At 47.3% G+C, this 13,798-nt stretch overlaps 1 protein-coding gene across 1 annotated transcript; it reads right to left on the reverse strand.

Moving 5' to 3' along the window:
• Positions 1 to 9,802: 9,802 nt before the first annotated feature.
• On the reverse strand, positions 9,803 to 10,928 carry LOC133896560 (protein LURP-one-related 5-like). The gene has a single exon (XM_062337157.1). It carries the CDS (start codon positions 10,761 to 10,763, stop codon positions 10,104 to 10,106), a length of 660 nt encoding a protein of 219 aa, XP_062193141.1. The 5' UTR covers positions 10,764 to 10,928; the 3' UTR covers positions 9,803 to 10,103.
• Between the last annotated feature and the right edge of the window lie 2,870 nt (positions 10,929 to 13,798).

Consider the following 13,798-nt stretch of genomic DNA (forward strand, 5'->3'; position numbering starts at 1 on the left):
TTTGAATTTAGAGGTCATGGCTTGGGCACTGCAGGTTAGATGGCAGTGGATGAAAAAAAATCAGGTTGATCGGCCTTGGATTAACCTTGATCTGCCTTCCCATCCGTATTCATTAGCTCTGGTCGCAATGGCTGTCACCACTGATGTTGGCAATGGGACCAATACTCTTTTCTGGACTGACCGCTGGTTACATGGCTGTTCTGTTGAGAATCTGGCACCTGAGGTCTTTACAAGTGTACTGCCCAAATTTCGCAAACAGAGAACAGTGGCTGAAGCCCTTGAGAATAATAGATGGGTGGCTGACATTCAGAACAGCCTTTCTTGGACTGGGATCAGGGAGTTTTTACGGCTTTGGGATTGCATTCAGGAAGTTGCACTGACTGATCAGGAGGATAGGAATATTTGGAGGCTTGATGCCAGTGGTTCCTACTCCTCCAAATCAACTTACAAGGCTTACTTTGCTGGTGCTGTAACCTTTGAGCCGTGGCGACGGTTGTGGAAAACCTGGGCACCAAGCAAGTGCAAATTCTTCCTTTGGCTAGCTATCTGCAATAGATGTTGGACAGCTGACAGGCTTGCAAAGAGAGGGCTGCCTCATCCTGATAAATGCCCTCTCTGTGATCAGGATGATGAGACAATTCAGCACCTCCTCACTTCTTGTGTGATAGCAAGACAAGTTTGGTTCACATTGTTTTCACCTTTGGACCTGACAGAAGCGGTACCCAGTCAGAACAAGACAAGTTTCTCAGAATGGTGGCGCAAAGCAATGAAAAAAGTGAAGAAAGAGCATAAAAAGGGAGTTAATTCCCTAATCATTTTGGGAGCTTGGACAATTTGGAAACATAGAAATGCTTGTGTCTTTGATGGGGTCTCTCCTTCAGTTAACTTGATCATAAGTGAGCTGAAAGATGAGTACAGCCTGTGGTGTTTGGCAGGGGCCAAGAAGCTGCAGGGTTTGGGTCTTGGGGGGGTAGGCCTACTCTGATTGGTCCTCCCTCCCGGTCAAGTCTTGTCTTTGTTTTTAAAGTTAGAGTCTTTTTGTGTTTGTAAACAGCCTCTCATAGCTGTTCCCATATGAGAGGCTGGGGATGTATGGGGACTTTTTTTCTCTCTCTAATGCCATGAAGCGCAGTTTCTCCTGCGTTTTCAAAAAAAAATTACTTATTGGCATTCGAATAGGGCCTACAAGTAGTACGTAACAAAAGGTGGGATATACGATGCGGCCAAGCCAGATGCGATGGCGGTTCGTACACATTTTCCGGTAATTACACACATCTAATGCTTTTATGTCACTATTTATGATGAAGAGTTTTATTGAACTAACGAATACGTTGTATTTTTATTTGAAGTGCCACAAGCAAGATTTCGACACCATTCTTTGTGTATATTATGTTTACCAGTTCCTTAAGGTAAATAGGAGGCACACAACAAACCCTGAGAACGTCAGTCATCGTTGCGCTTGCACATTCTTATTTGGTTATGTTTTCGTTGTAAGTAGTGTTTGAGCTCTTTAAGTTGTGTTTTCATTTCAGTCACGGATGATCGAACATATCCACACCTCTCTTAAAGACGAAGATGTCCAAAATGTCCAACATGACATGTACCAGTTCATCATGCATGAAGTCATCCACAAGAGTGGCAGATTCTTCGATCTCAGAGGTGAATTGGCTAGCCATCCGAGGCTTTGTGAGTGGGAGATGAAAGAATACTTGTGTTAAATATTTGGCTTGATTTAAATTGACTTGTGATGTAAAAATATTATACTTGTGAATAATTTTGTATTTGTGTTAAATATTAGACTTGTGTTGATTCAAATGTTGTTGAAATCTGTCTTGAAAATGTGTTGAAATATGGAAAGAATTAAATATATGCGCTTTATTATTTTTTAATAAAATACATACCACAGGAGGATCCTTATGTTGTCCGCCTGTGAAACTTTACCTATCTACAGGCGGTTACAAAAGAGGCCACCTGTGGAAAGCAATTTGCACAGGCGGTTCACTTAACCTGTGATAATTGATTTACATAGGTGGTTTTTTAAGTGAACCGCCTGTGGAAATAGCTTTCCACAGGCAGTCTCTTTTACGCCTGTTTATTTTCACAGGCCTTCGATCACAGACAAGTTAGCTAAACAACTGTGCAAATGAGTTAGGATCCGTCTCAAAAATAGTTTTTTTTATAGTGTGTACCTTGTTCCTTGAGTATATGAAACCATCGTGCCAAGCGGAGAAAGCAGGAGATATTGTGCCTCGATGCATGACCTATTACTGCACGTGCTGAGATCAACTAGGCTAGATTGTGAATTCAGATACTATAGCTTATACCTAGTGTTGAGGCTCTAAGAAAAATTAGCCTGAATTGTTTGCCCAACGCTTTCTAGTATTCTGTTTATTTTCAACAAAAAGTAAAAGTTTAAAAGGAACCAGGACTACGGAGAGCACGGAAATCTTAAAATTCCAGTGTATGTCACTCATATGATATGCATGTATATATATATATGTTGCAGAGCGTGTATTTTAGCTTGAGTATCTCGCCCTACTAAAAGGTTCCTGGGCGAAAGAGGATCAAAGGTACTACTCACATGTAAGTAGAAAAGTGAAGTCGTACCTGTACAGGCAGGTACATCGATCCACGTGACATTACTCACTGAAAGACTGAGGGTAAGGAATAATATCAAGCTTGAATTATTCACGGAGTCCTAGAAGGCTATATGGTACAATATACGAAGGAAGCTTTATTTATAAGTAAAATCTATCTCTAAGTCAAGTCTATATATACAATAAACTCTGTCTGATGAGGACTAGGCAGGCCAGCGGCTGCATGGCCAAGCCGCACGGCTGCACGTGGCTCGGCTGGTTCTAATACTCTAACACCTTCCTGCAATGTCAACTGGGAGCCTTGCGGATGTTGAGATTGGAGAAAAATCCTAAAACACGGCAGATGGTAGACCCTTGGTGAAGATTTTAGTGTACTGAAGTGTCATCGGAACATGTAGAACTCGGATGTCTCCTAGTGCCAACCATTCTTGAACGAAATGCAGGTTGATCTCCACATGTTAGGTCTGTTGATACTGAACTAGGTTAGTTGAGAGGTACATTGCGTTGATGTTGTCGCGGTAGATGATGGTGGCCTTGGTCAACAGGCGTCGGACCTCAATGAGGAGCTGGCACAATCAGTAAACTTCGGTGACGGCATTGGCGAGTCTCGGTATTCAACCTCTGCACTAGACCGGGACACGGTGTGCTGGCCCTTAGAGGACTAGGAGATCAAGTTGTCGCTGAGGAAGACGCAGTAGCCTGAGGTAGACTTGCAGGTGTATGCATAGACCGTCTAGTCCGTATCAAAGTAGACGACAAGGTCATTGGAGGAGCTGCGGGAGAGCTACAAACTGTGACTTAGCGTCCCCATGACGTACCGCTGGATGCAATTGATCAACTGGAAATGTTACTCACGCGGATCATGCATGTGGAGGCAGACCTACTAAACACCTTGTGTAAAATCGGGACAGGTAAAGGTGATTTATTGGAGTGCGCCGACAAGACTCTAGTACAACGTTAGGTTGGAGACGGTGCCAATGTCAGCAAACAGCTTGGAGCATGCTTCAATCGGCGTGGCGTAGAGGTTGCATGTAGACATGTTGGCATGTTGGAGGATTTCTGTGGTGTATTTCTCTTGAGAGAGAAAAATAATGCGAGGATCCCGATGTGTCGAGATGCCGAGGAAGTAGTGGAGGTCGCCCTAATCGGTCATCGTGGACTTGTTGCGGAGGGCGGTGATGAATCACTAAAGCAGAACTGTACTCGACACCATCAGGATGATGTCATCGACATACAATAGGAGGTAGGTGATGTCGGTGTCATAGTTGTAGACGAAGAGGGAGGAATCCATCTTGCACCTGCGGAAACCGATGGAGATGAAAAGGCTCTAAAAGTGTACGTACCATGCACGTGGATCTTGCTTTAGGCCGTAAAGCGATATGTTGAGCCGGCAGATGTGATTCAGCTTGTCCACATCGACGAAGCTGGAAGGCTGCTAACAGAAGATCGTCTCCTCGAGCTTGCCGTTGAGGAAGGCGTTCTTGATGTCCAACTAGTAGATGGGCTAGTTGTTGCAGACAGGGAGGGAGTGCACCACGCTGATGGTGGTCGGCTTGACTAAGGGGTTGAAGGTCTCATCATAGTTGATCTCAAGCTGCTGGGAGAAGCCATGTTGAACCAACTCGCCTTGTAGCGTGCAAGGGTGCCATTGAAGTTGTACTTGTGGTGAAATATCCACTTGTTGGAGAGGATGTTGGCGCACGGTGGAGGAAGTACGAGATCCCAAGTGTTGTTGGCGGAGAGGGCGATGAATTCGTTAATCATCGCTTGGCACCAATTGGGATCATTGAGGATGTCGTGGTACATCTTCGGGATAAGGGATCCGAAGGTGATAGTGGTGAAGAGGTGGAGGTGCTGTCGAGGAACGCGGATGCCATCCTTTATTCGTGTGACCAAAGGATGGCCAGCCATGCCGCTTGTCGTGGCCGTGGGGCGGGCCGCTGTGCTCGAGTCGACTAGAGTCTTGTCGGTCATGGCCATGATGGTCAGGACCGAACCGACCGAGCCCGGGCTGGACTCGCGCGTGCTGGCTAGGGTGGAGCTGCCCGAGTGGCCCTAGTCGTGGGGATCGGCCATGCCTAAGCCGAGCAGGCCCGACCTCGACGTGCCGCCTGCCGCCATTGAGCAGCTGGGTGTGAGGGCCGCCGTTGTTGCCTCTCCGATCCTGCGGGCTGGCATGGTCAAGCTGGCATTTGCCGCTGAGCAAGCTAAGCTTGGCACGCTGCCTGCCGCTGCTATCCCACCTACCACTAAGCCCTAGAGTCACCATAAGTCGAGCCATAGTGGGCACCTGTTGCCCTGGCCGCTACTACCGAGCATGGCTGGTAGCTATACACATGGAGAGGCGTCGTGGGCTCCTATCACCGTGGACGCCACAACTGGATGGTGGTTGTACACGGGGAGAGGTGGTGCGTCAGGGGCCATGCCATGGTTGGCAGCCACCGTGCTGTCGGCCGAGGAAGATGGCACACAGATTGAGGATGAGCTTGTGCTGACTATTGTTGGTTCATGATCTACATCAAATATGTTATATGTGCCAAGCGAGGTTGGCGTGCGTGATGCAAAGGGGAATGTTGCTTCGTCGAAGACCACATGACGCGATATGATGATCTGATTAGTAGCTAAGTCAAGACAGCAGTAGCCTTTGTGGTTTTTTGGGTAACCAAGAAAGACACAACGAGTAGAGCGCTAAGCAAGTTTGTGAGCCATGGAGGCAGAGAGGTTGGGGTAGAAGTGACAACCGAAAACACAAAGATGGATGTATGTGGCAGGATGACCAAACAGGGCTTGGTATGGAGTAGTGGTGGGAAGAGCTTTGGTGGGGCATCAGTTGAGAAGATAGGTGGCGGTGTGAAGTGCCTTGACCCAGTAAACCGGTGGCATGGAAGCTTGGAAAAGTAGCGAGCGAAGAACATCATTGATGGTGCGTATGTCGCTTGGCTTTTCCATTCTGTTGGGATGTGTAGGGCACGAGAGTCGTAGGTGGATGCCGTAGGTGAGGAAGAAGGGGCGAGTGGCATGGTTGTTGAACTCTTGACCATTGTCATACTGAAGGCTCTGAAATGTGCTGTGGAACTGGTTAGCAACATAAGCATGAAAAATTGTGTATAGCAGGCAGAGTATTGGATTTTAACTTGAGAGGAAAAATCCGATAACAGTGCAAAAAATCGTCAAGCATCACTAAATAATATTTGTATCTAGAAATACTGGTACAGGAGACGTCTACAAATCAAATGAAGAAGCTCAAATGGGTGACTAGTGATAGAAACAAAAGCAAAAAATGGGAGACGAACATGTCGCCCGAGTTGGCACGCATGACAGAGGGATGGTGCTGATTTATTTGTGGTGACGGAGATGGCATTGCTGGCGTGAAGACTTGCGAGAGGCTGGATGCCGAGATGACCCAAGCGTTGGTGCCATGTGGTGGTGCAAGGAGTGAGGATGGCTGACAGACTGCGCAGAAAATGGTATAGGTCGTCGAAGCTATTGCACCTGAGAATCACGTTCCTGGTTCAGAGATCCTTCACACAGAGATCACATGGGTCAAACTTGACAGAACAGAGATTATCATTGGTGAATTAACAAAAGGAAATAAGGTTGGGGAAACTAGAACATTAGAGAGATTAAGCAATCTGGTGGCACAAAAATCAGCACATCCGAAGGCCGTGATAGGAAGAACAAAGTCATCACCGATAATGACGTGTTCTAGTTTTAGGAATGGAACAGAGGTGGGAGAGGTTACCTGGGTCGGCGGACAGGTGGAAAGATGCACCTGAGTCCATGAACCAAGGTGCCTGTTGTTGCATCAACATGGCATCCATGGCCTGGATGAGGGAGGCCTGATCCCATGACGGAGCAAGACTAGTCGGGATGTCGTGTGAAGCTGGTGCAGTGAAAGGCATGCTGAGCATTTGGTGCCGGAGGCCATGGACCGAGGATCCTCTGTTTGACACCAGGCCAAACCGGTGGGCATGGTGCCCTGGGGCCAAGGGAAGAGGGTGTGGTGCCCCAGTGCCGCTGATGCGGGCGTTGTCGTTGTTGCCACCGTCATCATTGCGACGGCTGTTTCTGGGGAGAGGTGTGTGTTGTCTTGTTGTCACGGAACAATCCCTCCAGACCTATCCAAACAGCATGCGCAGAAGCACTGGCACGGCGACAATGGTGAGGATCTCCTCAGAGATGGATGCGTAGATGGATGCGTAGAGGACGGAGAGGACAATGTAGTTAGTGGCCTCCCAGTTGGAGATGGCATCGCTGGTCTCTGTCATGGCGTTGCTGGTCTCTGTCTTGGTGTCCCGCTTGGGGGAGGTGCAATCGATATGGCCCTTAACGCCGAACTTGGCGACGAGAACGTGGAACAGCTCTCGCCAGTAGGAGTTAGCGTCCATGGCTGTAGCAGTACGTGCACAGGGGAGCATTATAGGGAGGAGCAGGGGCGCGCACCGGGGGGCGCGACAGGGGTGGCCATAGGGGGAGGTGGAGGGGGATTAGATTAGTCTGATGCCATGAAAGACTGAATGTAGGGGAATAATCTCAGGCTTGGATTATTTAGGGAGCCCAAAGAAGCTATATCTAGTACAATGTACAGAGGAAGCTTTGTCTCTATGTCATGTCTATCTCTATCTCCAAGTCAAGTCTATCTATACAACAAACTCTATCATATGAGGACTAGGCAGGCCAGCGGCTGCATGGCCAATCCGCATGGCTGCATGTGGGTCGACTGGTTCGAAACACTCACGAAGGAACTAACCACTGTTACATGCAGCACTACTAGGGTGTGCTTGGTTTCTCAGATTGGGTTTTATAGACCTGTATCGTATAGTATAGCTGAGCGTAAGTAGGTTGAGCGGAGTCATATTTATTGAAAAGAAGAGTGTTTTGTTGGTGTCTAGATAGGTTGTGCTGAGTTTCTATTTGGTTGACTGAATCTGAGGCTGTATGAACAAATGTAAGAGTTGAGATTATGATTAGTTGCTTGCATTAAGATGATTTTATGATACTGACATGTAGGCTCGCGTGCATGATGGATGCAAGAGCCTATATCCGTCGGGTTAGGCTGCGAAATGATGCTCGAATCGAGCTTCTGTTCCAGGTCAGGCTGAATGCACATATTTGTATCCACCGGACTAGACGGGAACAATGGATACAACCAATTAAATATATTTTTTACTAAGATTATATGTATTCATCGGATCAAACTAAAATAAATTCGTGCAACCAAACACACTCTTATAGGATGAGCTTAGCATCCATTTCTTCAGGGGCGGAGCATCCCTAGCCATACGTGGCTTCGCCGATGCATTTCTTGTGCCTCTTCATGGATACCTTATTTCCATCCGTAACAAAATTTCCGAAACTGACCGCATTTCTGCAGGGAAAGCTGATCCCTGAGCACACTGCTCCGACTTCCTTGGCGGGTTGCCGTCGGCAGTCGACACTGCCTCTGGTGCGCGCTGTGCCAACCGTGTCCGGTGTCCCGCTGGCCACGGCCTAAGTGAATGGCCGGTCCCTTTTGCTCGAGAAGTCGAGATCAACAACGTGCAATGGAGCAGCTCGGTGGCCAACGGACTGACCGATCATCCGTCTCCTGTGCGCCGACGACCGGTCAAGCCGGAAAGCAACGCTCCACGCTGTCCTGCGGCCCCAATAATTGTACTGTTGGTGCTGGTGCAGCTGGTGCCTGGTGGAGTGGTATGTGTTTTCTGTTTTGTGGGTATGTTCATGCGCTGATTCAGGGAAAGAGATCGCCGTATCGTCCTCTAGTCCTGTCAGGGTGTGTGCAACGTGAAAGGAATCTGTGTCTATTATATACAGAGCACATATAATGGTGGCTATATATAATTAGCAAAGCGCAACCCACCGTCCACCTCCTCCCAATCTCCAGCGACTTCTCCGTCATGGAATCCACCCTTACCACACTAACTTGGCTTTGTCGGCTGGGTTCCTTGCCTTCCCCAATATCGACGTTGTCCACCGGCCGTCCTCCACCACCCACGTCTAGTGACAACCCTATCGTTAAATCCGCCTCCGCTATGATAACCCAACTTTGTTGGGCGGGTTACTTGCCTCCCTACCGCCGACGTCCACCGGCCATCCTCCACCACATGCGGCCGGCAACGCCCCGCCCACTGCGTCGTCGTCGGGCCGCCACCTCCCAAGGCATCCCTGTGAAGTCCACAACAGAGAACACTCCCGGAAAGCACGTCCTAAGCTCACCAGTGGAACACTAATCTCGACGAGTAAAAACTTCTCTATTTTCAATCGACCGAAAAGAGGAGTGAAAAAGAAAGATCTAGCAAATAGTAGCATGCATGCAACTATGCAAGTACTATGGGGAGTCTGATGTAAAAGACATAGAGAAAGTGCATGTGTTCTACTGAGTATAAAGTTTACTAGCAATACATCCCTGTCAGTATCATAATCTGATATGCTCTATTGTTCCATCCGCTGGCCTGGTCACACGTACTACAATCTGCAATGCCCACTGATATTACTAGCAATATTTCGTCTAGTCGCCTAAATATGGGATCAACATTTCAGACGATAAAGAACCACATGTTATGGCAGGAGTTAAGAGAGGGGGTTTGATTTCTGACAGGATTTTCCATCAGACTTAGAGGGAGATCGTGGGAGGTAGGCCAGCCCTACGGAGGGGGCGAGTGCAGGGGCAGAGTGGCGAGACGGTGGGAACGTCGCCAGCCACCTACAGGTGGTATAATGATAGCCGATGGGCGGTGTAAGGAGGAGGTGAGTATAGGAGCGAGGGTGGGAGGTTAAAGATGATTGTGAGCCGTTGAATACTTGAACTTTTTTGGAAGACAGGCGTATGAGAAAATAGCAACGCGAACTTCTTTTCCGGATCGAGTTAATTAGCGCGTTTGTCATTGGTATCTCTACGTCCCAGCGTGTTTCACAGAACGAAGGGGATGTCTCGTCACTGTCTCTGCGTCGCGCTGTTTGCTCCAAATTTCTCTTTGTTGAAACGGATTAGCAAGCTCTGCCCATTTTGCAACTCGCGCCGAGGGCCTGAGGGCTGATGGTGGCGTCACTTCACTACCACACGATCGGTGCTTCTGCTTCCACCTTGTTGACTCCAAGGATTCTTGTGTTATAGATTACAAAAGTTAGTAGTAGTACAGAAGAAGAAGTCCAAATTATTGGATTAAGGGGCAAGAGAGAAAAATTAATGAACACCAGCAGAGAACTGATCGATCAAAAGAAAATATCGATGCAATTTTTTTACGAATGATATCGATGCAAAATTTTATGAACAAGACTCCCAGATTTCTGTCTCGCTTTGCCGTGGTACGTAGAGTACTTTTGCATTTTTCTGTATTAGTGATAGTAATAGTATGCTACTGCTAATTAAAAAATACTTTCAAAGTAAATCGAACACGTTTGCGTTGCCATTTCTCCGGAGCCAAGCACGTACACCAACACACAGAAAAAAAAAAGATTACTAACTCTACACAGGAAAGCTAAACCAAGAAACGAACAGCCCCGTCATCAAATCTTGGCGTCGATGATGTCCGCTCCGGTGTCGACGCCTGCATCGTCCCCGGCGATCTGGTCAAGCACGAGGACGATCCCCATGGCGAACGCCGCGTCGAACCCCGCGCTCACCCTTAGCACGAACACGTCCATGCCCATCACCACCCGCGCCGCCTCGTCCACCTTCCTCCTGATCTCCGCCACCACCGCATCCTTCTCCCCTTCGCCCCTGGGCGCCACAACGCGGCAGCACCGCCGCGGGAAGGAGCCGTCGACGCGGAGCAGAACCGGGGCAGCAGAGGAGGGGACCGGGGAGAGGAGCTCGATGACGGCGCCGGCCGCGGAGCCGCCGAGGAAGGATGAGCGGCGCGCGGAGAAGAGCGGTTTCTCGCCATCGGCGCGGGCGCCGAGGAAGCCCTCCCATCGCTGGTGCAGGGACGGGCGGCGGCGGCGCACGGTGAGGATGGGCTCCCCCGCGGGGCCAAGGAGCGCGAGGTCGCCCGCCGAGGCCGCGCCCCCGCCCTGACCGCGGCCGTAGGTGTCGACGCGGAAGGTGAGGCCGCCCGTGCGGTGGTCGTAGGCCGCGAAGCCGTCGCCGGGGGAGAAGTGCGACGTCTTGCGCACCGTCAGCACCCGCTCCTCGGGGTCGCAGTACTCCTGGCCCACAATCGCCATTGCTGCCCCGTGCTTGAGCCTGAGCTCTCGGCTCTCGCGCGCGCTCTCGACTCGTTTCTTGCTTTGCCTGTTTGCTTGCTTCAGCGCTCGAGTGTGTTGCTGCTGGCCTGCTGCTCTGTGCGTGGCGAAGGCTTCGAGATTTTAAGTAGGGACGAACTGAGGGATGGCGGTCGGTGGAGATTTCAAGGGAGCGACAGATCAGCGTGTTGATGCCGCAACGCCTCCTTTTTTAAGCTGCCTAGACTTAGTCTACAGGCGAACTCATGCAACTTTTTTCCTCCAGATGAGGGTTAAGCAACTAGCAACTGGTGGAATGGAAATTTTCAAATATACCGGTACACGTATGATTTATTAGTACGTTTATTTAAGTTAAGATTCATATTAGATATGTAATTAAAAAATATTATGAGGATAAATGAGTAGAATCAAAAGATAGATAATATAAGTATCTGATTAGAGAGATAGATAATTAAGGTAAAATATATATGTATAAGGTCATGCGGTTTTGCATTTCCCAGCAACCTCAATCTCTTCGAACTTCTCCAATCCTGCTATTTTCCAAGTCCAACCGATCAAATTATTAGATATTATTTGATACATGCAATTTATCTATACGTATCAAACGATTGGATCCAACTAACAGTAGAATAATTGGCGTAAATCATCATAATTTCTTACAACCGGAGCAGATTGATCATATAAATTGACAAGCAGAGCCGATGATAAATTAAGCTGGTCCATGTCCATTCATGATGCACGCACAACATGACTCGAGTAATCAGCTGCTAGCTAGGTGGCACTCGCCAACCAAAGATCGCACGAAGTGGTAAGGAAGAGCATGGGCGACGTACGAGGTGGGTGTGGAGGCGCCATACCCTAGGCTACACCCTTCCCTGACTAATCGCCATACTGTCGTACGCCGAGCTCGACAACGACGACAGGCGATGGCCACACGATCAGCTCGATAACCGCTCTCAGACCATCTCCAACCGAGTTCTTATATTTAACCCCTTATATTTTTATATAGGGATTCTTCCTATCTAGACTGACTCCTTATTTCTCTGTGCACTCCAACCGATCCCCTAAATTTGACCTCCTATATTTCACTCACCTATATTTTAATACTATTCTGTAACTACCAAATTAATTCTAACGGCTATATTTGTAACGATTGTTTTCCAACGGCTATTTTTTTCAACAGCTATTTTTTCAACGGCTATTTTTTTCTAACGGCTATTTTTTTCCAGCGACTATTTTTTTCCAACGGCTTTTTTTTTTCTAACGGCTACTTTTTTCTAACGGCTACTTCCAACTCTACATATACCCAGCCAGTCCCCTGGTGCTATTCACAAGTCCCACTCCCTTGTAGTTTCTTCTCTGATCGAAATGAGTCATCGTTTTCTCTTAGATTCATCGTCGTCGTCAGAGGATGATGACGACGAACTCATTCTTGCTACACTACACCAAGCACACACTCAATATGCGCTTATGAATGCTGCACGACCTGGCGGTTTCGTGCCTGGACGTCAGTATATCAACCGCAACAGAGAAGCTGGGCATTGGAGGCTATACGAAGACTACTTTTCAGATGTTCCTACCTACGGTCCAACTTTCTTTCGTCGCAGGTTTGTAAATGGTCTGTTTTTGTTTGTTCATCATTTTTTTCATCCTCTTGGGTTCGGCTGATTCTTATTACTTTCTTCAGGTTTAGAATGGCTCGTTCTCTTTTTCTTCGCATACTGCAAGCTGTGGAACAACATGATAATTATTTTGTGCAGAAAAGAGATAGAAACGGACGTCTTGGGTTATCTCCTTTGCAGAAAGATAACCGCATCATTTAGGATGCTAACTTATGAATTAGCAGCAGATGCTACTGATGATTATATTCGGATTGGAGAAAGTACTGCTATAGAGAGTCTTAAAAGGTTTGTGAAAGCTATTATTGAAGTCTTCGGTGATGAGTACCTGAGATCCCCAAATAATAATGATACAGCTAGATTATTTGCAATTGGAGAGCAAAATGGCTTTCCCGGTATGCTTGGAAGCATAGATTGCAAGCATTGGAAGTGGAAGAATTGCCCTGCAGCATGGCAAGGTCAGTTTACCGACCATGTGCATGAACCCACCATTATTCTAGAAGCCGTTGCTTCACATGATCTTTGGATTTGGCATGCCTTCTTTGGTTTACCAGGATCTCACAATGATATTAATGTTCTTCACCGTTCTCATCTATTTGCAAAGCTAGCTCCAGAAGTGAACTACACCATCAATGGTCATAATTATACAATGGGGTATTACCTTGCAGATGACATATATCCTCAATGGGCCACATTTGTTAAGCCAATACCATCTCCACAAGGGAATAAGAGGAAATATTTTACGAAAGTACAAGCAGCGGTGAGGAAGGAGGTGGAACGAGCATTTGGAGTTCTGCAAGCTCGTTTTGCCATTGTTTGTGGGCCAGCAAGATTTTGGGATCAAGACACACTAGGACAAATCATGACAGCTTGTATCATCATGCATAATATGATCGTTGAAGATGAGCGAGATGCAGAAGGTGACCACCATTTTGATGGGATGGGAGAAGTTGTGACAGTTTCCCATCGTCCTACGGCTGAACTGCAAGCGTTTCTTCAAACTCATCAAGCCATTACTAACAGGGAAACTCACTCACAGCTTCGTGATGATTTAGTCGAGCACCTGTGGGAAAAATATGGAGGGGTGTAGTGTATGTAGTTGTACCAATAAGTCGGTACGTATCATGTACTATTTTAATTATGTCTACACTTGTAATAATGTAGTCAGTACCTATCATGTAACGTTTTTAACTATGTATGCAGTTGTAATAACGTATGGTAATGTATGTAGTTTTTTCATCACACAACAACACTACAAGTGCATACAACTAACATAGATTTCGTACAACACACTTAAAGTTCATACAACATACTTAAAATGCAAACAAAATTCTTAAAATTCATACAACATACTTAAAGTGCCAACAAAATACTTAAAGTTCCATACATAAAGTAGCT

This window comes from Phragmites australis, chromosome 17 (assembly GCF_958298935.1).
Source record: "Phragmites australis chromosome 17, lpPhrAust1.1, whole genome shotgun sequence".
Classification (NCBI taxonomy): Eukaryota; Viridiplantae; Streptophyta; class Magnoliopsida; order Poales; family Poaceae; genus Phragmites; species Phragmites australis.